The sequence below is a fragment of the Salmo trutta genome, chromosome 38 (assembly GCF_901001165.1).
Source record: "Salmo trutta chromosome 38, fSalTru1.1, whole genome shotgun sequence".
NCBI classification, from domain to species: Eukaryota; Metazoa; Chordata; class Actinopteri; order Salmoniformes; family Salmonidae; genus Salmo; species Salmo trutta.
In genome coordinates this window covers 15475581-15502125 of record NC_042994.1, presented here as the reverse complement: position 1 = coordinate 15502125, position 26545 = coordinate 15475581, and the positions used below count along the sequence as shown (strand labels likewise).

At 43.4% G+C, this 26545-nt stretch overlaps 2 protein-coding genes across 3 annotated transcripts; one reads left to right on the top strand and one right to left on the bottom strand.

Annotated features, from left to right (window-relative positions):
• The first annotated feature begins 934 nt into the window (after positions 1–934).
• Positions 935–11022, top strand: LOC115178140 (diacylglycerol kinase epsilon). Of its 2 annotated transcripts, none has more exons than XM_029739176.1 (11): positions 935–2050; positions 2352–2535; positions 2713–2832; positions 3865–4008; positions 4375–4532; positions 4891–4939; positions 5410–5523; positions 5901–5972; positions 6569–6696; positions 7027–7138; positions 7536–11022. In XM_029739176.1, the coding sequence occupies exons 1-11, from the start codon at positions 1599–1601 to the stop codon at positions 7752–7754; spliced, it is 1752 nt and encodes a 583-aa protein (XP_029595036.1). In that variant the 5' UTR covers positions 935–1598; the 3' UTR covers positions 7755–11022. The 2 variants fall into 2 exon arrangements, with proteins under 2 accessions (XP_029595036.1, XP_029595037.1); XM_029739177.1 differs by having other exon boundaries at positions 936–2050; positions 2352–2511.
• trim25 (tripartite motif containing 25) lies at positions 10871–25388 on the bottom strand. Its single transcript, XM_029739175.1, has 10 exons — positions 25285–25388; positions 22723–23432; positions 22212–22307; positions 21772–22005; positions 21436–21604; positions 18736–18780; positions 18378–18488; positions 15756–15875; positions 14735–14794; positions 10871–13962 (listed from the first exon to the last, which is right to left on the bottom strand). Exons 2-10 carry the CDS (start codon positions 23329–23331, stop codon positions 13430–13432), a joined length of 1977 nt encoding a protein of 658 aa, XP_029595035.1. The 5' UTR covers positions 23332–23432; positions 25285–25388; the 3' UTR covers positions 10871–13429.
• Positions 25389–26545: the final 1157 nt, after the last annotated feature.

Below are 26545 nucleotides of genomic sequence, written 5' to 3'. Positions count from 1 at the left end.
ATAATGGATGTGTTTTTCGCAAGACAGTGTTTTTTTTAAAGGCTATTTTCTGTTTTGTTCTTGGTTTCCCAGAAACTAGGCCATGCGCCTTATCGGCCTTGGGCCACACTCTTTTTACGGCACTTCAATACAAAGTTATTTCCGTAGCAGGTTAGGAGAGCATTTTCGCTAACCATAACCCTTTTCCTAACCTTAACCTCAGAATCCTAACCTCCTTCGCAAATTATCCTAACCTGCTTCAGTATCGAAGTGCCGTAAAAATATTGTTTTGGCCTTATCACTGTTTGGATTGCAAGATTGTTTGACGGCGTGCCGCGTTTTCAACAGTCATTCCAGCCAAATGTAATGTAATAAAGTTATTGTTCAACTTCTTTCTATCATCATGTAAAAATGCCCAAATAATGTGTCTGTTTTTCCTAAATATAAGATTCAAGAAATTACGGGTAACTTCCCATAGGCATAGTAGGCCTATCAGTGAATGTGAAGCTCTGTCTGCGTTTTGAACGAAAAGCTCTAAATCTTTCCCCTCAACGAACTGTTTTTGATCTGTTATTCAGTTGCCAGAGTCAGCTGAGCGCTACGTAAAAATGTACGTCATGGGCTCGTTAGCATATTGGCCAATTAAAACGAACGACACTATTGATAATGGGCGCGTTCGACATTGGGCGAGTCGAAACTGACTGATCTACAAATCACATTACAGCATAAATAACCATAGAGAATGATAGGGGCTTCTAGTGGCCAAAAGGCTATTAGCATGGGCAGCGCCATTGAGGGCTTCCACCATTTAAAATGTAGTCATCTGGGTGGGACTTCATTGGCTCATCCCTCCTGGTGACCCTTTTGGAGCCATGTCCAACTGGGTCATCGGGAGGGATCAGCCAATCGGGAAGAAGAACATAGACTACTTCAAAATGGAGATAGCCTCAATGGCGCTGCCGATGTTGTCACAGACGCTATAATGGCACAGATACAAAGATGAGTCCTATATATATCTCTATGTAAATAACTGCTCAATGTAATTTGCAGATCAGTCAGTCAAAATGTACCCATGATACAACACGGTTTTGTCGCGATTGAACGGCCATTAGGTGGGAAGGCCAGAATTTGCAATGGAACATATGTTTTATCGATTAATCTATTGTTTAGTCGTGTTATTGATCTAGTAATGAAGCTGTCATGTCAATGCAACCTTTAATATTATAAATTCCTGGGCATGCGTTTCGTGTTTATTTTATTTTTTTACAGATGATGGATTATCAGTTTCTAATGTTGTCATTGCTGGGAAGGTAAGGAGCACATCAGGTGCCCAGTAACTATAGCTAGCATAGCTTCTGATAACAACAACAGTATGCTAATATTCCAAATGTTGGTGGTCGTCGTCTAGCTAAAAGAATTAACGGTAGCCAATGTTTATAATCTCGCTCGAGCCTTGTTTGGTGCGTTATTTCGCAACACGAGAAGGTTGTCATTTTCGCGTAGCTATAGCATGGACATCATGATGCGCGACTTGCGCACAATGGTTATATTGGTGAACTCTCGTGATATTCTATGATTTGATTAGTTTATTCGCGTTAATACCAACCACTCTTCCTCGAATGTCTATGGAGGGGGACGAGGGAAACCGCGACCAATCGTCACGGGAAGAGTGGACACTCCTGTTTTGGACCACTCTCGCTGTCGTAGTGCCCGTGATCATTACTTTGTGGTGCAGTGTCCAACGCTCCAAACGGAAAATACACATGAAAGACTTCTTCCGCAAGAGCAAGCACGGTTGGCACTGCACCGACCTGTTCAACAAGCCCACCTATTGCTGTGTATGCCAACAACACATTCTACAAGGGGCGTTCTGCGACTGCTGCGGAGTGTGCGCCGACGAGACATGCCTGCGTCGCGCCGACCGGAGCCTTGTGTGCAAAGAGATTATGGCTCCGTCCCAAACGGATGGGACACTGGAGCACCACTGGGTCCGGGGAAACGTCCCTCTCTGCAGTGTCTGTGCGGTCTGCAAGGAGCAATGTGGGAACCAACCGAAGCTGTGTGACTTCAGGTAGTATTATTTTGCTTCTAGGCTGTTCATTTGTGTGTGAGTTTTTGTCTGCCACATTAATCAGAGTGAAGCCCAGCGGGATGCAAAGGCGTTAACTTCTATGTGTATGGTTCTGGCCCGAGAGATGGAGAGGGTGCTATTTGTCATTTTTCAATCATGGGGAAGCTGAAGTTGCTTTATTTGCAAATTGACAGGAATGAATATTATATTGGTAACCAGCTCGCTGTCCATCTTTTGCCTTGGCATTACAGTGAACTCCAAATAAATAGTGTTTGATGGGTGTGTGTTTGTCCCTTGGCAGGTGTGTGTGGTGTCAGACCACGGTGCACGATGACTGCAAGCCCAGCCTGTCGGACGGGGAGCGCTGTGAGCTGGGCGAGTTCCGCAGCCTCATCATCCCCCCTCACTACCTCCACCTCGTCAACAAGCTCCGCCGCAGGCATCCCGATGAGTACAGCAAGGTCATAGGTCACACCCAGGGAGGGGTCAGTGTCTGGGGTTAGGGTGTCCCAAATGGTGGATCGGAACCGACTGTTTGGTTGCATTACTGGCAACTATCACTCCCTCTTGAGTCAGGTTAGAAGACTGGGTTGTGGCTTGCAACAGGTTTTGTTTACTTTAATTTTAACTGTGTGTGTGTGTGTGTGTGTGTGTGTGTCTAGCTGGCATCTGCCTGCGGGAGCGGCTGGACTCCGGTGCTGGTCCTGGCCAACACTCGCAGTGGAAACAACATGGGGGAGGCTCTGCTCGGAGAGTTCCGCACCATCCTCAACCCTGTCCAGGTCAGTCCTCTGTGTAGCATATTATGGAATTATTAAGATGTCTAGGTCAAATTGAACTGGTGCACAATAGGCACTCTTTCGAGTTAAAGTGATTGTGGAGGTGGCACGTGATGGTGTGATGCATAAACATCTCCTCCCTCCCCTCCTATCAACCGTGTCCCCTTTGTTTCCTCCCATATCATCCCTTTTCTGTCTGCTATCCTCTCCTTTTCTCGTTCCTCTCCTTTTCTCGTTCCTCTCCTTTTCTCTTTCCTCTCTCCTCTCTCCTCTCCTTTCCTCTCTCCTTTCCTCTCTCCTTTGCTCTTCTCCTCTCCTTTCCTCTCTCCTTTGCTCTTCTCCTCTCCTTTGCTCTCTCCTTTGCTCTCTCCTTTCCTTTCCTCTCTCCTTTCCTTTCCTCTCTCCTTTCCTCTCTCCTTTGCTCTTCTCCTCTCCTTTCCTCTCTCCTTTCCTCTCTCCTCTACTTTCCTATTTTCCTCTCTCCTCTCCTCTTCTCCTCTCCTCTTCTCCTCTCCTTTCCTCTCTCCTTTCCTCTTCTCCTCTCCTTTTCTCTCTCCTTTCCTCTCTCCTTTCCTTTCCTCTCTCCTTTCCTTTCCTCTCTCCTTTCCTTTCCTCTCTCCTTTCCTTTCCTCTCTCCTTTCCTTTCCTCTCCTTTCCTCTCTCCTTTCCTCTCTCCTTTCCTCTCTCCTTTCCCTCTCCTTGTCCTCTCTCCTTTCCTTTCCTCTCCTTTCCTCTCTCCTTTCCTCTCTCCTTTCCTCTCTCCTTTCCTCTCTCCTTTCCTCTTCTCCTCTCCTTTCTCTCTCCTTTTCTCTCTCCTTTCCTCTCTCCTTTCCTTTCCTCTCTCCTTTCCTTTCCTCTCTCCTTTCCTCTCTCCTTTCCTTTCCTCTCTCCTTTCCTCTCTCCTTTCCTCTTCTCCTTTCCTCTTCTCCTTTCCTCTTCTCTCCTTTCCTATTTTCCTCTCTCCTCTCCTCTTCTCCTCTCCTTTCCTCTCTCCTCTTCTCCTCTCCTTTCCTCTCTCCTCCCTTCCTCTCTCAGGTGTTTGACCTGTCAGAGCTGCCTCCCTCTAAGGCCCTGCAGCTGTGCACCCTGCTGCCGCCAGGCAGTGTGAGGGTGCTGGTGTGTGGGGGGGATGGAACCGTGGGCTGGGTGTTGGATGCCATCGACACCATGAAGCTCAAGGTAAAGGACTGTGTGTTTTTACATGTGTAACATGACAATGGGCAGGAGCAAATGAGTCGTGCAGCTCTATGCCAAGAGACTGTTGTAACTAACGTTGTAACTAACGTTTCTGTAACTGCTGTTGGTTATTATTGAATAAGACGTCTGTAGATGGCGCGCATGTTCCATTGGAATCGCATTCGCATCTAATCGCTATAGATATTTTTCGCTAGCTCAAACGGTTGGTACATTGTCAAGGAGGGCGGTCACGTGTGTTTGTGAGCAGAGGATCACTGGTTTGAGCCCGGTATAGGGACAGTGGAGGAAGATATAATGGTAGCAGCACACTGACGTCTGTTTCACATGTGTGTGTGTATTGGTCTCCAGGGCCAAGATCAGTTCATCCCCAGGGTGATGATCCTGCCCCTCGGTACGGGGAATGACCTGTCCAACTCCCTGGGCTGGGGGTCGGGTTACGCCGGGGAGATCCCTGTGGAGCAGGTGCTCCGGAACCTCCTCGAAGCAGAGGTGGTCAAGATGGACAGGTCAGTGGAGAGCCACAGGAAGTTGTGTAGCCTCCTGTGCTAATGCTACAATGCTATGTAACCCAAGTAATGTAGCCTGCTGTGCTAATGCTACGAAGCTCAAGTCATGTAGCCTCCTGTGCTAATGCTACAATGCTACGTAACCCAAGTAATGTAGCCTGCTGTGCTAATGCTACGAAGCTCAAGTAACGGCTTCTAATACTACGAAATCCAAGTCCTGTAGCCTTCTGTGCTAATGCTACAAAGCTCATGTAACGTAGCCTTCTGTGCTAATGCTGCAACCCTCAATATCCCTAGTTCCATTTTGTGTTGTAACATGGTTGTAAATGATCCAGTATGATCTTCATTGTCCTAACAGGTGGAAAGTTCAGGTGGCCTCAAAGGGGCTCTACTTTCGTAAGCCAAAGGTGAGTTGCATTTCACCCTCTCTAGCTAGCCTCTTTTGATCTTGTCCATTTGCCCTGCCTTTTGATATAATTCAGCGACACATACTATACTCAGTGTGTGGCCCATACAGGAATCACACCTATAACTCTGGTGTTTCCACTGCCAGAACCATGCTCCAACCAAGTGATCCATTGCAATCATGGGGCTGTTCCAGAAAGCTGTATCAATTAGTAAGCCAGCTAACTGTCCAAAATTGCTTGAAATAACTTATTTTTAAGAAAAAGGACTTAAAATTGACTCGACAAACAGCAACGAGTATACACGTTTTTCATGAACCAGAAAACCAAGTGAAATGGTTGTTTATCAATGTTAGCTGGTTAACTTAATACTCCTGCTTACTGGAATAGCCTACGTGATTGGTTACTCATTGTTTATACCCTTGATTTGATCAGTAAAGGACCTCTTAACTCATGTGTACTATTCTCATCAGGTCCTGTCCATGAATAACTATTTCTCAGTGGGCCCGGATGCCCTGATGGCACTCAACTTCCACACCCACCGTGAGAAGACCCCCTCCTTCTTCTCCAGCCGCATCATCAACAAGGTCAGTCGGCCAAAGACACATCTGTAAATATTAACAAACATATGCAAGTTAGTTCACGTGGTTGAATTTACATACGGTATGAGAGGACGTATACAGGATGGTTGCTTGAGTGTAATGGTCGACACGTCAGTTTGGGAAAAAATGCTTTAACGCTACTTTTCTCTCTTAGTCAAATACATTTGGAAATGCTTTTACTGACTGAATATTAATTATGTGGTTGGTTGTTCTGTAAACGGCTGATTCAGAATAGTCTAGGAGTGGTTATTTGGGTGAAAATAAAAACATATTTGAATTCGTTCAAACGTGACCTGCTTTTGATAAGGCGTGTCCTACAGCTTTCCCCTTTATAATGGTCAAACTGCTGCCCTTCCTTCCAGGCTGTATATTTCATGTATGGCACCAAAGATTGCTTAGTTCAAGAATGCAAAGACCTGGATAAGAGGATTGAGGTAAGGCATGCAAGGAGACACACAACAACAACACACACCAACAACACACACGCAGACACACACAGTGGCCTCAGGGAACGACTCTCATGTCTGTTGTGCACTCTTTCACCTCTATGCCTCTGGAAGGATTTAATAGAATGTTCCGTTGCCTTGGTAAATGTCATGAACTTAAAATGAACTCGAGCATTCTTTGTGCGTTGTATAATCCTTGGATGCCTCCTTGAACTAGCTGATACTCATATCATTTAATAATATTGTGTGTGCCCGTGTGTGTGCCCGTGTGTGTGCCCGTGTGTGTGCCCGTGTGTGTGCCCGTGTGTGTGCCCGTGCGTGCGTGCGTGCGTGCCCGTGTGCCCGTGTGTGCGTGCGTGCGTGCCCGTGTGTGCGTGCGTACGTGCCTGTGTGTGCGTACGTTCCTGTGCGTACGTTCCTGTGCGTGCGTGCCTGTGCGTACGTGCCTGTGCGTACGTGCCTGTGCGTACGTGCCTGTGCGTGCGTGCATGTGCGTGCGTGCGTGCCTGTGTGTGCGTTCGTGCGTGCGTGCCTGTGTGTGCGTTCGTGCGTGCGTGCCTGTGTGTGTGCGTGTGCTCCCACAGTTGGAGCTGGATGGAGAGAGGGTGGCCTTGCCCAGTCTGGAGGGCATCATCGTGTGTAACATCGGCTACTGGGGCGGAGGCTGTCGTCTGTGGGAGGGCATGGGGGACGAGCCCTACCCCCCTACGAGGTGAGCACCACTGGCTCACACAGCACTTTAGACAATGCAGAAATGGATACAATAAAGTCTTCATAAGCCCTACCATCAGACTATGTCCATTGAAAAGTTGCTTGTGTATTATCACCGAAAGCATAACTAAAGATCACTTTGTCCTTTTTTGTGAAGCCTTCATAAACTCTACATTAGGCCTTTTAGAGATGCTTCAGAGGTCATTGATAAGGTAATGTCATGCGATCAAAAGGGTGATTTGTGAAGCATATATCTAGGGCTTATGAATGCTCTATAAAGCCTTTCTAAGTTGCTTTCTAACTGTTGTTCTTCTCCTGTCCTCTCTCCCAGGCTGGATGACGGGCTGCTGGAGGTGGTCGGTGTGTTTGGCTCCTTCCACTGTGCTCAGATCCAAGTCAAGATGGCCAACCCGGTGCGTCTGGGCCAGGCCCACACGGTCAGGGTGAGGTTCCAGCACCATCACCACCACTTGCTGTTTTATCTCCACAGTGTGAGAGGACAGCAGTGGTGTACTGGACACATTTGTGTCTGGTGTATTCTGTGTTTCCTTCCTGGTTCTGTCACTTTGACCTTAGCTGTATAGATACAGTACCAGTTTCAATAGCCATCTTTTGTAAGTAATGGAATAATTTGCTAGTTTTGTCTTTAAATGTGGTTGGTTCATGTACAGTGAATGTCAATGTACTTAAAATATGCTTTTGCTGTGCTCATCACTATTCAGCTCTTCCAAAGTAAAAAATAATAATTTTACCTTCTCCTCCCTCCACCTCTCACCTCTTTCCTTCTCCGTTTTCTCCGCCCATCTCTCTTACCACCTCTCCCTTCCTATCTCTCTGTAGCTGGTGCTGAAGACGTCCCGGATGCCCATGCAGGTGGACGGGGAGCCGTGGGCCCAGGGCCCGTGCACCATCACCATCACCCACAAGACCGAGGCCTTCATGCTCTACCACAGCGCCGAGCAGACGGACGACGACGACGAATCCAGCATCTCCGAGGCTGAGAGCTCCGCCCCCCATGACTCTCCCAAGCCAGCAGGTCCCGCCTCTGCTCGTGCCTGAGCCCCCAAGTTCCACCTCCTTAATGTTTCATCCATACCCCTTCTTTTGTTCGTTATAGTAAATTCTGATGACGTAATGCCACGCTTGCACACTCCCCAGATGATATAAGTGAGAGCTCAGGCATATTCCCGCCTCTGGGTAAAGGAGATGTTTCAGTGGAGGATGGTATATTTGCACTGATCCCTTGTACCATAGTTCCATAGTTCTAATAGTTCTATAGTTCTAACAGTTTGGCAGTGTTTCCCAACATGGACCCCGTGTGTCCCTGACTCAGGAGGAAGCATTGACCTCGACACTCGCACTCCTATGATAGAATATATATTTGTAAATCGATCACTGGACGTTTGTTTTGTTAACTCTATTTCATGATGGTGCACTGTTAATGCCACGCTGGCCAAATCCCCTATTACATGTGCTGTATTGGGCAGACACTAGTTAGTGGTTACTAAGTGTTAAGAAAATGTTACTTGACTATATTTCTTAAAATGAGTTTATTAGGACTCCTAGTTAACCATTCCTAGTGAAATATACGTTGCTTATGAAGGATTTATTCACAGGTTTAATCATTTCGACCTTGTAATTTTTGGAGACAAAATGTCTACCGCTCTCTGTTAACGTGCTCCTACTTTTTTTGCAATATTTTGTCCTTTTCTTAATTAGACCCCTTTGTGTTGGGCACTTCTTGTTGCACTGTAGGAATTACTCCATAGGATATAGTTAGAATTGTACCATCCCTCATAACCAAGTTGCAACTGTTCAAAGTATTCATAGGTATATTACACTGTCAGTATCTATTTTGTTTATGTTGTCTACGATGGAAAGATTGTTTATTTCAAACACTTTTTAAGGTCTTCATGCTGCTTTGCACTGGACAAACCGCTAGGTGACACCCTATGTCTGTCGCATAGAAATAGATTAGCATCTAGCCATTCTATTTCTATGGTGTGTCGACTGTCAATGTTTATTACCACTGAATGTTTTAAGGATCTGTGATTGGGGTTTTTCTGAATCTCTTGTCACCTTTCAAGAATGTCAGCTTTTTTGTCATTTTAGTGAGGTCAAAGTTGAGATGATATCAGGTTTGTTACAGCCATAATATAAAGTTATAGGTGGTGTTCCAGGTCGACTGTTATGCTGGCACGCTGCGCACCTGGTTCCTAAGCACTTCTGCAGGTCCCTAAGCTTGTGGAACTAGTGTGATCACTGCGTTCGCCGTTCTATTTCAAATCGCGTGCAGTAGAACAGAATGGTTAACACAGCAATCAGATTGGTTCCACCAGGTCCCCCCTGTCCATATAAACTCATTCAGTGTGAGCTATAAGGGAAAACTGTTCCTAGATCAGCACTCCTAATCATCTGTGCAGCGCGACTGCAAAAAATATGACCTGGAACGTCTCCTAAAAGTCTCGGCGCTTAAGAGATTAAGCCAGAGCCAACCAGTGGCATCAACTGTATAACGGGAGGATTGTCAATGTTCATCTAAACAGCTTCGGAGGTCCATAGTTATCAATATAATGCCAATGCTTGTGATATACAAGTGCTTACATTCCCTTTGTGTGTGTTGAGCCGTTGGGTAATCGTCTCGTTGCTTGAGGACACCCATTTTATGTGTATCTGCGCTTCTACTGTATGTTTACAACAAACCTGAATGTTCTAGAAACAGATCTGAGCATCTTGACTGTGGACAGAAATGTTATTTCAAACAGTATAGGCCAGGGGTACTCAACTCTTACCCTATGAGGTCCGGAGCCTGCTGGTTTTCTGTTCTACCTGATAATGATTTGCACACACCTGGTGTCCCAGGTCTAAATCAGTCCCTGATTAGAGGGGAACAATGAAAAAATGCAGTGGAACTGGCTTTGAGGTCCAGAGTTGAGTTTAATGGGTATAGAGCCTCACACTGGAGGTGTCATAATACCCATAAAACCTAGCGGTCAAACAGGGAAATGGTTCCAATTGTTTTTCCACCATACATTTTTCCTATTTTAAAAACACTTATTAATAAGGGCTGTGTTTCGTGTAGGCTAACCCCGGCGTGACGTTTTGATAATCATGTAAATCTCTCGGACAAGGTGACTTTTCAATATATTCTGCTCCATTTACACTTAGATTTGAAAATGCTAATTAGCATCAACGTAGAAATGCAAAACTACAAATCCCTGCAAGCTCCTGCACGTCATCTCTAGCTGACACCTTTGCTAACAGGTATTGTGTCAATTTAAAATTTGCACAAGACCGTTCACAGACGTCAATTTTAAAATATTCTGCCAATTTCCTCATTACTACATTTAACAAACATTAGATACATTAATCCAGAGATTCTTACCTTTCCTTCAATTCGACGGTCTCGTCCAGATCGGCATTTGTAGTTCTTTATGATAGCCACATTAACAGCTAATTAACATTTCATTTTTGGGGGGTAAATACAGGCAAATATATTTATAAAGGTCACCTTTTCCTAGAGATTTACCTGGTTATCAAAACATCACAGCAGGGTAAGCCTACATGAAACAGCCCTTATTTTAAGTGTTTCTAAAATCCCCCATGGGATGTGACCGCTATATTTTATGGGTATTATGACTCATACTGTGGTACTCTATAGGCTGTGAGGTTTTTTAGAAATGTAATTGCATTGCTGGAGAAATAGCCTACTTTCATTCCATGTGTTTTGGAAAATGAGGTTTGTCGAAGAGCATGTACTGTATGCCACCGAATGTTCTCCATTAGATTGTCTTCAGATATTGAATGGTAATGGATCATTTTAGTCTTGGTAGTTTATGTACATGTCATTATGTCTACACTTAATGGTGGAAGGAGACCTGTGATAGTCTATTGTTGATACCTTTTCCTGTAAAGATTTGAGTAAAATTTACAGCGTACCATGAGGAGCAGTATATTTGGAGATATATTTAGCTACACATTTAGTTTTTGCAGTCAAACCACAACATAAATGCACAAGATTGCTGTGGGAAGTGTCAAAGAAATCAGTTAGTCATAACAGCACTTTACTGGCGTAATAGAACGGAATGCATATGACTCCATTTTGTCTCCATCTAATGGTACGAAATTTGCCATCTGCTTCGTGGCCATTCAAAAAGAAAAGATGGATCGAGAGATGGATAAATTACTTTTATTGTAAGCAAACAATCACTTTAAAGCAATTAAAAACAGAGAAGCTACTACAGATGTTGAAACGGATCATTTCACTGAATGTATTAAGCAATGTAAATTAGAATTTGGAAACACCAATAATAAATATTTTCATATGTATTATGAATGTCATTGTTTTCTAATATGTACATTATTTCATTGTTAGTTTTGCAAGTATATAATAGGAAAAGCAATATCAGTGCTTTTCCTTCCCGTGCACTTGCAGTTTGAAGTAATATAATTACCAAATGCAATATATGTGTCTAGATATGTGGAACAAATAAGCCACAAACACCACACTCATTAGTAACTATATGTATTTGTATGTGATACATTTTTTGAGGAATATATTAGCACAAATAGCTTATGAGGGGACATTATCAAGTTGTCTTTAACAAGATTAAACCCCTTATACACAATCAATACCTTACCCTTTAAAACACAACCAACAATTTCAAATATTTTTCAGTTAAACAAGACTCAAACTGAAAGTCAGTAAACCAAACCAACACGAAGTACACCATCAGCACATTAAGAACCGAGCTTATAAGACCGAAGGAATGGACAGAGAGGATAACATGCTAACACACAAGGACCATGACTATGGCCCTCTGATCTTTACTCTTTATCTGGTGTTGTTGTGTACGCGAGTCGTTCGGACTTTGTCCAAACCTTTAAGGATCTCTTAAAGAGCCAGTGGCAATAATGGCCTAAATCCAGCAAATTAATTAATCTTTTCCTTAAATATCAGCTTGCCTTCATTCCACTAACAGTAGAAATCCCTTAGATCAGGAAAACTAGTGTTTCTATAGAGGGAGAAGGCAATGACACCAACTATTCATTTGGCACGGGGCTTTGCAAAGCAAAACGAATCCATCACATGCTATTCTCAACTTGCTCTCCGATCATAGCGATGGCTGTATATCCATAAACGGAAAAGTTCCAATCCACAATATCAGAGACATGAATTATGAGAAGCATGCACCCACGTCACAGACAATGTGACACCCACAGATGGCCAAAGTAACACCAACAGACCATCACTGTGCTACAGATATGTACCCTTCTAGGACATGAGAAGGCCCTAGCTATGGGCTATAGCTAAATTAGCTATAACTTGGGCCCAGAGTTTGTCCTTTGTCTGGTCACATAGACAGGAAAAACCCCAGCCCTAAATCATCCCTATTTACAAAACCCACAGAGTTGGAAAAACTCCTGTTCACAGGGTCTAAATGACCTCTGCTTGCTCTTATGGGCCAGGCTGGGTCTATCTAGCCTGGTTGCCAGATCAACCAACTCCTCTGCCCTGTTCACTGTAATTCTAAACCAAATGCAGATCTGGCAACCAGGCTAGGTTCTATCAAGCCTTTAGTAGCAGTGTCCTAGTAGCAGTGTCAGGAAGCGCTTTCAGCACACCCTCACACTGCACCATGCGGAAACCCCCTTCACTTTCAGGCTCTATGTGAAACACTGTAGCGAAATGTATTAGATCAAGAAAAAAAGTGAACGATACCCACTTTTCCTTTGGGGGTATCAAGAATAATGTGGATGCTTTTCTGTTCTATTCATTGATTCTCGATATCCAGTGGTTATTGGATATGACATTCCCTAATGCGGAATGCCTGACTCCAGCAAAAGCCATCCACTCTCTTGCATAGGTGTGCCAATGCATGGCCTTCTGAACGTTGTGGTACTGTTCATATACAGAATAGATATATATATATATATATATATATAGATATATAATAGATATATAATATAGATATATATAATAGATATATAATAGAGTAGATAACATACATGTTAGACATGTTTATTAATGTTGTTTTGTGTATATTACATGTGATTACTGTGGACTACCAAGACCCACACCAAGAGATCATAAGCTCTGATAAAACAGCTACCCACAGACCACTTAAATGTATCTGTAAATAAACTGGACGATCAAGACATTTAGCCAGGACTGCAGCACAGGAGAAAGAACTCATTCGCCTGGTTGAAATACCACTTAGTAAGGTCATGTTTGCCTATAACACGTAACGTAACCACTTGCGAATCAGACATGAATGATCACAATGTCAGCTCATTTCTTCTATCCAGCCAATGTAACTCGCTGTGTCTGATTAACCATTAAGGAATAAATCGACTTAAATTCCTTTCACGGCATGCTGCTGACGTCACAACAGCAGTAAAACAAAGGTAGTAAGGATGTCATCATGCTTTTGACAATACAATAACATTGTATAATAATTTGTAATGTTCCTTTACCTGTATGCAAGTGCTTAGTTTTCATTAGTTGCTGATTAACAAATGCTGCCTGTTTAGAGGTTGCTGTAGTTACAAGAGACCAAAGTCCAAAATGATATGACCTACACTGCATTATTACTATAGTCAGTGACTACAACCAAATAATAACCTTTAAGATACAAGCCTAAAATCAGTATGATTAAGTAATTTATTGACCCAGATGCTGTATATTCTAATTATTTGTGAGTGAGAAGAATGTGTGTGTGTGTGTTAACTTCTCAAGACTGCAGCTTGCACAGGCTAATAGATGAGCCGCTAGAGAAAAGCCAGAATGCCGGGTACACTGCCTCGGCGAACTGGAACACAAACGTATGGAAAGGGTATGCCCGTTCCTGTATGTTATAGAAAGTGGCCGTTCCCTCTTCGCAATCCAGTAGCACGCCGACGCGGGTCGGATTCGGGTTCTGCAGTACAGTCTCATTGCTGGCGTGCCAGGCCGACAGCTTGACGTTGAACCACTCCACGCACCAGGACTGGGCGTTACGCCCCAGCCGGCTAGCCGGACCCTTCCGGTCGATGCTGTTGTAGGCCAGGCCGATGCCGGTGAAGTTGTTGCTGCTCATCTTGACCTCCCAATAGTGGCGGCCGCGGGAGAAGCCCTTGGAAGTGAGTACCTGGCTGCAGACGGAGAAACGGGCGGGGCCATCGGGGTAAGGGGTGGGCTCGTCTGACACAGAGGCCACGGTCATGTTCTCTGTGAGGGCGATGCGCTTGTGGGCCGTTTTGGGGTCAAGGGTGAGAACCGTGCCATCTGGTGAGGGAGAGACAGGAGGTAAGATTCTATCACGCACACAAACACACCCATGCACACACTTTTCTAAAAGTTCCTTCAGAATGCAGTACTTGTTTTCAAGCTAGTGTTAGGAATACAGGGAGATAAGTGGTTAGACCACAGAGTCTATTTCCACTACAGACATCGCTCCACAGCTGGCAGCAGCTGCCAGGCCAGGGGTTAGGAGTACCAGCAGGGTTAAGGATTGTGTAATTGCTCACAGGTGCGAGTGATTGACTGGCAATTACTGTAACAATCTTAGAAGCTGATCAAGAGTAGCATCCCAAGCCAATGGGGATTTCCTGCTGAGTGTTTGAATCTTTTTCGTTTGGTATGCCTTTTTGTATATTGTTATACTTGTCATCATATGAACAACAACAACCAACATGAGCCGTCTCCCCTAGAGACATTTACAACACCCTATTGACTTGTGTTGAACGCACACTCAGAGGTTACAGACTTGCAGCTTGCCAGAGGATTCCAATGGAGCAGTGTGGATAAAAGGTCAAATTTGGAGCACAGTGGCATATCCCATCCCTGCATCGAGGTACGTTTTCCGTCCCATATCTCACGCCGGCTCCACGGTGTCTTAATGTAACCATGATTGAGTTCCGACCCCAGTGCAGCTCAGTGTAAACAAGCGTAACGGTAGGGTCGGTATCTTCCGGCAAACTTATAGCCTATCCTAGCTTCCCTAGACTGAGCCAGAGTCAGCTTGCTACGTGGTTTCGGTAAACACTTGTGAACTTACATTGTAGAAGGTCAGTTCGTTTTGCTGCAGACGTGATACTTGGGGGAACATTTGGTTGTCCTGTAAGAGAAATACCATGAGATTAGTTTAGTAGAGTGCATAGGTGACTTTGATAAACCAGAGGGGTATTCCAGAAAGCCGGATTAGGGAGTTGGCGAGATCTGTCAAACCAGAATTTGAGCAAACTCCAGATTTACGGTTCCAGAAAGAGAGCTCGACCTATAGCCTGATCCAACCATAGCAACGAATGCTTCGGAAGCAAACCTGCTACCTAAGAGGTTAACTTGATCTTAGCCTGTCCTGGTGGATAAAGACGGGGCTTCTCCGCCAATCAGATTGTTGTCCGTCACTATGGCCCGTCCCTTTGCGGAAAACACAATTGACATCAGAGCCTTTGTAATGCACGGCAAACAACGAAGGGAACAAACTATTGGACCTCGACTAGATCCTTGAAATTATTCAGAAGGTTATTTTTTGGAATCTTTACAACACAATCAATATCTGGGCAACTTACTCAACCTGTACATAGCCAATGTAATCCAATGTAGTTTCGCCTTAATTGATATAGGCCTACAAACTCTGTATTACGTAGCAATTTTTTGGCCTTTGTTGTATGTTACAATAGTTTCTTGTTCTAAACTTGTGAAATATAGGGGCTCTGTCTTTTTGAATCCATAGCTGTAGTTTATTTCGGTCATCGACACGAGGCCCTTTTTGAATGTTGCGTGCCAGTTGTCGGATCAACTTAGCATAATTACTTAAACGAGAAGCAGATGTTCTGGAACCAAGAAATCACGTACTCCCTCATCTGGTTAAGAGAAGCGGGATATTTTCAGGGAATCCTAAATATGTAAAACCATCTTTCTGGAATACCCCCCCAGTTGCGACAAGTATCCAGAATTGCATTCAAATTTGTCATTGGAGGCTCACTTATGGAATTCAGCTGCTTGAGCAGAGGATATCATTTTAAGCAACATTTCCCCAGTGTATAGATATTTATTTGCATGAACAACAGTTCTACCTGGTTCCTCCCTGTTCCTGGGTCTGGGTTCTGCTGACTGTCCTCTGGGGTGGTCCCTTGGTGTGTGTGGAACAGTTGTGGCAAACTCTCTGGGAGCATTAGGTGGCTTTTGGGGATTTTCTGAGGGAAGACAAACAACTAATTTAGAATATCTTTTCATATCCAATGATTGCAGGCAGTACTTTTACGCAATATTGTATGAGTCAGCTATTGCCTAAAGCATGTAGGTTAAAGGGATAGTTAGACTTTTTGGCAATTAAGCCCCTTTTTTTTTGTTACTTACCCAGAGTCCGATGAACTCATTGATACCATTTTAGTGTCTGCATTTAGTTTGAAGGAAGTTGAGGGTAGTTTCTGACGCGATTGCTAACTAGTAGTAGCACAATGACTGGAAGTCTATGGGAGCATCTAGACAAAATTTGCTTATTTGACAAAATGTTGAAATATCCCTTTAAGCGCTCTCTCCAAATAAAGTTTGCGGAACAGACTGAACAGCCATAACCCTGTTAAACCGGATCATAAACAAAAAACATGTCATGTACAGCACACCTGTAATCTGAGCTTCGCAGAAATTGAAGTACAGTGGGGGAAAAAAATATTTGATCCCCTGCTGATTTTGTACGTTTGTCCACTGACAAAGAAAGGATCAGTCTATAATTTTAATGGTAGGTTTATTTGAACAGTGAGAGACAGAATAACAAAATATCCAGAAAAACACATGTCAAAAATGTTATAAATTGATTTGCATTTTAATGAGGGAAATAAGTATTTGACCCCCTCTCAATCAGAAAGATTTCTGGCTCCCAGGTCTTTTATACAAGTAACGAGCTGAGATTAGGAGCATACTGTTAAAGGGAGTGCTCCTAACCGCAGCTTGTTACCTGTAAAAAAGACACCTGTCCACAGAAGCAATCAATCTGTCAGATTCCAAACTCTCCACCATGGCCAAGACCAAAGAGCTCTCCAAGGATGTCAGGGACAAGATTGTAGACCTACACAAGGCTGGAATGGGCTACAAGACCATCGCCAAGCAGCTTGGTGAGAAGGTGACAACATTTGGTGCGATTATTCACAAATGGAAGAAACACAAAATAACTGTCAATCTCCCTCGGCCTGGGGCTCCATGCAAGATCTCACCTCGTGGAGTTGCAATGATCATGAGAACGGTGAGGAATCAGCCCAGAACTACACGGGGGGATCTCGTCAATGATCTCAAGGCAGCTGGGACCATAGTCACCAAGAAAACAATTGGTAACACACTACGCCGTGAAGGACTGAAATCCTGCAGCGCCCGCAAGGTCCCCCTGCTCAAGAATACATATACATGCCCATCTGAAGTTTGCCAATGAACATCTGAATGACTCAGAGGACAACTGGTGAAAGCGTTGTGGTCAGATGAGACCAAAATGAAGCTCTTTGACATCAACTCAACTCGCCGTGTTTGGAGGAGGAATGCTGCCTATGACCCCAAGAACACCATCTCCACCGTCAAACATGGAGGTGGAAACATTATGCTTTGGGGGTGTTTTTCTGCTAAGGGGAGAGGACAACCTCACAGCATCAAAGGGACGATGGACGGGGCCATGTACCGTCAAATCTTGGGTGAGAACCTCGTTCCCTCAGCCAGGGCATTGAAAATGAGTCGTGGATAGGTATTCCAGCATGACAATGACCCAAAACACACGGCCAAGGCAACAAAGGAGTGGCTCAAGAAGAAGCACATTAAGGTCCTGGAGTGGCCTAGCCAGTCTCCAGACCTTAATCCCATAGAAAATCTGTGGAGGGAGCTGAAGGTTCGAGTTGCCAAACGTCAGCCTCGAAACCTTAATGACTTGGAGAAGATCTGCAAAGAGGAGTGGGACAAAATCCCTCCTGAGATGTGTGCAAACCTGGTGGCCAACTACAAGAAACGTCTGACCTCTGTGATTGCCAACAAGGGTTTTGCCACTAAGTACTAAGTCATGTTTTGCAGAGGGGTCAAATACTTATTTCCCTCATTAAAATGCTAATTATTTTATAAAATTTTTGACATGCGTTTTACTGGATTTTTTTGTTGTTATTCTGTCTCTCACTGTTCAAATAAACCTACAATTAAAATTATAGACTGATCATTTCTTTGTAAGTGGGCAAACGTACAAAATCAGCAGGGGATCAAATACTTTTCCCCCCCACTGATAACACACAGAAAAACACTGAAAAATCAGTTCTCACTGTCTGCCTTATGTTCGTTCCCTTCCGTGTGATCTCGTTTCTTGTCTGACTCCGAAAGGGAGAAATGGTTGAGACTTGTAGGATCAAAAAAGTAACTCTGGGTCATAGTTGACCCTTTAGAGGTGTAAATAGAGTGGTATAATTGGCAGTAAGTCTTTATTGACAGTACAACAATGATCTGCCATCTGGTTTTTGAACCATTCATGTCACCGATGTTTCTGACTGAATAGAACGAGCTGTAGTTGTCCTGTTTTTGTCTGGTCTGATAAGGAAATGGAGAGACCTAGTGCATGGCATTCTATGTTTGTTGAATGGTTCAATGTAGTGTCTTGGTAGAATGTACCTAGACACTAAAAAGGCAATCTTTATCAGGCTACAAGGCCACAACGACCCATCTTGAAAATAGCCTACTTCTCCCTCGGTTTGAATCGTGTGGAGGCTTCTTCCTCTGGTTTGCCCTGAGGGCGGCTCCTGGGCTGTGGGATCTACGCATTCCCGGATAACCTTGTGGTGGCATGCCTCCTGAAACAAAGACCAGATGAATCTTAAGATAGTGTCACACTGTATCAAAGTAAATAAAGTGCCCAAGGTCGTGATTAGGCTGAGTGACCACCACAACGAGTCTATTACTTATTTCACAAACTATCGTGGCTGTACAATTTAGCCGGACAAAAGCCATACCTTTCTGGAAAGTTACAACCGCTACTGTATGCCAGCAGGAGTTATTATTGTGTAGTTATTATAAAGACGAGGGCATAACGGCACTCACCCATTTCATGGAAGTTTGGCAGCAGAGGAGGACCATACCTCTCAGCTGTTGGGAAGAAATCACATTTTATTGGTAATGTACACATATTTAACAGGTGTTATTTCGGGTGTAGCGAAAGGCTTATGTTCCTAGCGCCAACGGTGCAGTAATAACAATACACCCAAATCTCAAAAATAAAAAATGAATTAAGAAATACTACAACGAGCAATGTCAAGAGTGCGGAAAATAAATGTATACACTGAGTGTATAAAACATTAAAAACACCTTCCTAATATTGAGAGGCACCCACCCTTTGCCGTCAGAACAGCTTCAATTCGTCGGGGCATGGACTCTACAATAGGGATGGGCATATGACATTTTACTGTTCTAGTACTTGCATAATTTGAGTGCTCTAATGACAAAATTATAATAAATGGAACACACTGGAAAATGTGTGCATTTGTCTATGCCAACAGCACGCAACCATGCATAACTTATAACCATTACAGATAAATTCTAATCGCTCGATTGCCATTCATTGAAACTATAATGAGCTATGTTAAGGCGTCAGTTAGTTCGGCTGGCGCCTAGCCAACCTTGGCTAGCCTAACCGAACGAGTGTGCTCGCATACTCCCTCCCGTAATACCTTCACTTGAAAAACGAGAGAAAAAAGCGGCAATAGTACTGTTTGTCCATTTTGAGACGCTGTAGCCTGTATACACTTCCTCAAAATAGTCAGAATGAATCTAAAATATCGTCAAAATTAATTACATTTGAGTTTTTGCCGACCATCTTAGTCACGCAATTTTACATCTAACTAATATGTTTTGTGCAGTTTTTTTACAATGAAAAAATGTGCATGAAAGAGTCGTGTCTCCTTGAATGACAGACTTTATTGAAGAATCCCTATTGTTGACCAATCACTGACGAAGGGGCGTGACTTCGGCTCTGAACTTCGGCTTGCCTCCAGAATAATGTTCGTCTGCCCGAACAGCCGAAAAAAATCTCACCAAAGTCCATAACTAACAAAAACGTCACAATAATATGCACAAACTCTACCGAACTGTTTCGCCTGGGAAGCATGCAGACGCTTTTACATGCTTGGCTCTGGTGGCCACAGCTGCACTTTGCAGTGGCAAAAGACACAACGCGAGATGTCTGCTGTTGCCTGTCCAGCGCCGAGAACGGTTCTTTGTGCTTGATAAGCATGTGATTTGTCATGGATCTAGTTGTAGTTTCTGCTCGGTATCAGACACATTTTTTGCTTCAGTTGCACTTCTCCACTCGGATGAGAATTCACAAACTGGCATTCTATCAACAGACAGCTCTCTGATGTGTAGCCTCCTTGTTTCTCTCTGGTAAAATGCTAGATTAACTTCAAGCAAAACATTAGATTAAGAAATGTAGCTGGTTACATTCTTTCTATGATAACCATTAGACAGTTTGAGCTCTCCAAACAACCTGCACACTACGAGAATGAGAACGCTATGCCGTATTAATACATTGAATAAACGGAAATTACCATAACCAAACATTCTAGATTAATGGGGAAATGGCAATGATTAACGGTAGCCTACATCTACTACTGTTGATAATAGCAGGGATTTCATAATCATTGACAAACAATTCACACCATGACAACAATGAGTATGTATGAATTGGTGGGAGAATGAGCATGGAGAAAGACGTGCCTGGCACTTTGTCTCACAGTATTTTATTTTTAAAATCTATGGTTAGAGATAGATTTTTGACGTCCTGCCCATCCCCACTCTACAAGGTGTCAAGCGTTCCACAGGGATGCTGGCCCATGTTGACGCCAACGCTTCCCACAGTTGTTTCAAGTTGGCTGGATGTCCTTTGGGTGGTGGACCATTCTTGATACACATGGGAAAACCCAACAGCGTTGCAGTTCTTGACACTAAAATCGGTGCGCCTGGCACCTACTACCAAAGGCACATCAATATTTTGTCTTGCCCATTCACCCTGTGAATGGCACACATACACAATCCACGCCTCAATTGTCTCAAGGCTTCAAAATCATTTTTTTTAACATGTCTAATACCCCCATCTACACTGAATGAAGTGGCTTTAACAAGTGGCATCAATAAGGGATCATAGCTTTCATCTGGATTTACCTGGTCAGTCTCATGGAAAAAACAGGTGTTCTTAATGGTTTGTACACTATGTATATGATGGTGTGTATACACATTATGAATAGAAATTGTATTTAAAGCCGTAGTTAAATACGATAAGCCTTGACTACAGTATATACACACATGAAGTGGGTAAAACAGTAAGTAAACATTATTAAAGTGACCAGTGTTCAATGACTATGTACATAGGGCAGCTGATTCTAAGGTGCAGGGTAGAGTTCTGGGTGGTAGCCGTCTAGTAACAGTGATTAAAGTTCAGGCAGGGTACTGGGCGGAGGCCGGCTAGTGGTGACTATTTCACTTAGGTATTTTAAGTATAATGCTTAGAATCTGGAAAGCAAACGCCTCACACCACCAGATTGGTAACCAATTTGAGGGATGAGTTGTTGGATTGTGAATTATTGTTTGATTGGACTCATTGTTTGATCCCTTATTGCTCTCCAATATAAAATAAAATCACCATTGTCAAACATGTCCATGCAAAGTTCTGGAATTAAATGAAATATCACAAGGCATCATAGAAATGCCGCCCATAAGCACATTTCATACACTTGTATACACACACACCTGGTTTGAGTATCTGCAGTCTGGCCTCTACAGGCTGTTTCAGTACATGTGTGAGATGCTCCCTCAGGACTGCAGAGTAGGCATGCAAGACTGCCAAGGCCTTAGAGTCCAGGTTGACCTTCGGGGTATAGGGGTCAAAGGCCACCACTGCCGGCATGTCAACTGAGGCCTGTCCCAAAGGAAAAGGTAAAAACCAACAATAAGATATATTATAATTTCAAGACCACTGAGCTAAGGCCGGGAGCTGACCCAACTCTTCTGCTTTCAGGTAAGGTTGCTCATCATCACCTGAGTGAGAGCAGTTCACCGAAGCCACCTTATCTACACTGGACTCACCTGTAGGAAAGCCACGGTCTGAGTCTGACTGAGCAGGCTGTTGACGCCATCTTTTGCTGCGCTAAGCTTCGCGATGTTCTGGTTGAACTTCTTCATGAGGTTCTGGAGTTTGGTATGACCGCTCTCCTGCTCACGGTCCACAGTGTTCAGAGCCTCACGCTCGTCACGGTCCAGCAGCTCACGGATTTGGCGGTACTCGTCCTCCAGAGCTCTCTTCCTGCTGGCTGCAGAGTCCTGGAGGAGACGGACACACAGTATACGTGGAGTTCTCAAATTGATCTCTCTCACAGCATCTCATACCGCTCTTACTGTGGCTGTTCCATATTTAGTTTTTCCAGGTGCTCAAAGCTTTTAAATGGCTTCATATGTTGATTACTTCCTAGTGAACACAGCAGCTAAGACATTTTCTTGAGTCCCTGGTTTAAAAAGTGATATCTCACCTTCAACATGCTCTGCTGGTCACTCATCTGAGAAATGACCATCTGGTTCTTGTCAATCTTTCCATCCAGCAGACTCAACTTGCCCCTCAAATCAGACTGAATGAGACATGAATGAATATCATCTTCAACCAAATAAAACATTTCTAACTCTTAAGATGGGTTAACTTTGGTTTTCTTTTAGGATTAGTGATTTGATCAATGACATCCCTTCTGTAGCAAAATAGGGTAAACAGTCAGTACTGAGGCTTGAACCAGTGACCTTACTTATGCCTGTAGCCTAGCGGTTAAGAGCGCTAGAACGAGCCAATAGGATCTCACTAGCTCGTGCTTGGCTCTGTATGATTAATTTGCTCCCATTGAAACGACAGGCTCTGGTCTATCCCCTTTCCCTTATAAAAAAAGTCCAGACCTCTAGACAGTTGTAATGCACTACATGGGGGCAATGGGCTGGCACAACACTACTGTATGCCTGACTGTGGATGGGGTGTAATAACATCTATTGTGAACTTACCTCTTGCTGTGCCCGTTGTTCATCAGGGTTGGAGAAGGTACAGCCTTTATGCACCTGCTGCAGACAGACACCACAGATACAGCGGCCATGTTGGACACAGTAGAACTCCATCAGCTTGTGGTGGTCGGGGCAGATACGGTCTCGCAGGTCGCCCAGAGGCTCGCTCAGCTGATGCGCGCCAAACACTGGGTTCTCATGATGAGGCCTCACGTGCTCAAGGCAGAACGACGCCATACAGGTGAGGCAGGTCTTGAATGCTTTGGCTTCCATACAGGTGTCGCACAAGATAACCACCTCTTTGGGCTCCATCTTGACCGCATCCCACATGATTAAGTCGCCCATCTCACTGGGGAGGGCGCTTTTATTCGACTTCATTTTGAACGTTTCCACAACAGTGCTGAGGACGGTGTTCTTCTTCAGCTCTGGTTTGGTGGTGAAGTGGGTCCGGCATTGTGGACAGCTGTAGTTGTCTTTCCAAGTTTCTAGGAGACACTCTTGGCAAAAGTTGTGTCCACATGGAATTGTCACCGGACAGTCGAAAGCACAGAGGCAGATGCTACAGCTCAGTTCGTCTTCGAGATTCATGAGGGAAAACATATCCTCCGCCATGATGGAACTACAACTGTCTGCTGCTGTGTTGTCTAAGTATTCTGTTGAAACTACTATTCTGCCAACAGCAGGAAATGATGACGTCACCTTTGTATGGAAACCTTCAAAATAAAAGCCCACATTTCAAAACATTGCAATGTTGATAACTCATTCTAAAGATATTAAATTGTAATCAATTGCCATTTACATGGTGCTTATATGCAAGGTATTTTTTAAGTAAAAAAAAAAAAATGAAGACCACTTGGTATAGCTATTGGTATGTTCACAATACTGGGGTAGCGAAAAAGTTTATTTAGCTGAATTTTAACATGTCAAAACGCACGTTAAACTTAATTAAAAAAAGAATAATCCCAATCCCTTAAATATTTTTGGGGGTGACAAATAAAGTAGCAGGGTTGACCATAAATAAAGTAGCAGGGTTGAACGTTGGCCATAAATAAACAGGGTTGACCATGAATAAAGTAGCAGGGTTGAACATTGACCATAAATAAACAGGGTTGACCATAAATAAACAGGGTTGACCATAAATAAAGTAGCAGGGTTGAACGTTGGCCATAAATAAACAGGGTTGACCATGAATAAAGTAGCAGGGTTGAACGTTGGCCATAAATAAACAGGGTTGACCATGAATAAAGTAGCAGGGTTGAACGTTGACCATAAATAAACAGGGTTGACCATAAATAAAGTAGCAGGGTTGAACGTTGACCATAAATAAACAGGGTTGACCATGAATAAAGTAACAGGGTTGATGTGTTATTCTCGACCCGCTCAGTTTTCCAACACAGAACACCAGAAAATGGGCAAAAAGAGCAGAACCAGCTCTCCTGCTTTTACACTGATTTGACTATTAGATGTCCAATTAAATATTTTACAGGAATAGCTTCACCATATTAAAATGCGAGTTCAGTTAATGTAAAAGGGTTGACCTTAAAATCTTGGACAGATTTGTTTAATTCCTTAAATGAATCACATTTATTTATTTAATCTTCAGAAATGACTGTCAGTGTAACAGTATTGCTTTGGCCCCTCCAATCGCTCCACAAAAGCTGCGGCCCTTGCTAGGCAAGGGAAATAACTACTTCAAGGTCTGAGGTCGTGACGTCACTGATTGAAACGCTACTAGCAAGCACGACTAACTACCGAGCCATTTCACACAGGTTGCAACAACATAACTACGGCTTTACAATGATTGTAAAAACTTGGGGAATATCGGCACAAATAATAGTTGTTTTTTCTCTATAAACCAGTATGTAATTCATAGTGTATATAGGGTAGGCCCGTCATTGTAAATAAGAATTTGTTCTTAACTGACTTGCCTAGTTAAATAAAGGTTAAATAAAAAGATTAAACATACTTTTTTTTTTTTTTTGCATTGTGGCCAATGGAATGGGTGGAGTAAAAGGCCAGCGACACTCTGTATTAACATAACAGTATTTGTGTGAACTTTCAAATGAAACGCTGGTATAAATAATGAAATAAAAAAATTGGTTATTTTTTCAAGATGGATTGCAATGCTTTGAAAAACAGTTGTACGTAACTACTGTTAATAAACAAAAGGATAGTCACAAAATTTTCCATGTCCTTGCAGGGAGACTCTTATTTTGAAAGAACATCCTGACGCTAGTAGAGAACTGTATTCTAGTTTCAGTGCGTCACTCTGGCGAAACGAAACTTATTGACAGTCTTTGCTTACGTGGTGCAGCTACGGAATATTTGGGTTTTGAAGATACTATCGTTGCGCGAAATCATTATCTACTTTATTTTGATTCTAACTTTACCGTTTCCCCTTTTGGATAGAGAAATTATTACCAAAGATGTTGTGTTATTACATTATTTGCTTGAGTGAAGTGGCCAGCTGTATCTGTATTAGGACTTCATGATTTTATTTATTTTTTATAAAATGTTCCTGAACACGTATATTTTAAGTAAAGTAGCCAACGGAATCAAACTTACCAGGCTGTAAAGTGCACTGACAGCTGACAAACGTGTTCTACGTACGTCCCCTGACATGTACGAGTTCGGTGTAGCTGACTGTGGATTCTTCTTCGGTGGGGTTTATCGGCAGTTGGCATCCAACGTTATGGTGCATTACCGCCCCCTACTGTACTGGAGTGTGTCCCAGTTTCTCTTAAAAAAAGATAACAAAAAATATAGACTGTATATAATGACGTTCTACTTAGTATACTCTTTAAACTAATTTCCTGTATCCACTTCTCCCTTATACTGGATCTCAGCCTCTTCCCCCCTCATACTGCCCACACTATGCCAATACAAGCTCCCCTGTCTGTTTCCTGGCAATAATCACACTTTCCTGTTGGATGCATTCCCATAAAGTCTTATTTAACCGGCTGTGTCCCACCCCTAATCTTGTAAAAATAGCTCCCTCTCTTCTGTCTCTTCCTGCCATCCTCCCCTTCCCGACTTTCCTCTGTACTTAGAATAAATGCCTGCCCTTAGTATCTCTATTCCACTGCTCCTGCCATCTCTGCACCACCACTGTCCATATCAGGCTTTTTGCCTCTGCCTTGCTCGTTTGAACCCAATTTGATTTCACCAACATGAGCTTCCAACCCCTAGCTTTGCACAAGGGGAAGGTAAGTTGAACAAAAGGTGGGTGTCCACCCCAAAATTCTGCATGCCATGATGACAGAGACCCGTCTCGATCAATGAGTGAGAAGACTTGAAAGACACAATGGCGGCGCACATATTGTTGGATTACTTTATGCACCTGGACACGGACATTGTGAGACTCCTGTTTCCCTGAATCAAGGATGAAGACGGCATCGCTAAGGTTGGTTGAAAATTCTCTGTGCTACACCAAACAGTACCTATCCTATAACACCCAGTAATGGATACCAACATTTTTTGGTTAAATCACATTATCTGGTGCAACAATCTGTAGCTAAGAGAATTTAGGATCAGCAGATGATGGAGAGAAATTGCAATTCCAAAGAAACATACAGTAAGTTCAGGGAATACTTGTAAAGCTGTGGGAGGACAGTTGTCATGATCAAACTGCCATTCAGCTCCTCATGAGTGATTAGCTTGAAATCCAGAATAATGTCTAATCCCTTGAAGGAAACAGCTCACTGCATACAGTTATGCTACAGTTACACACACAGGCAAAGGAATTCTGTTTTTGTATCTAGAATCCACTCCAGGAAGAAGCCCAGGCACCACACGGTATTGTCTATAAGTCAAAAGCAAATACTCT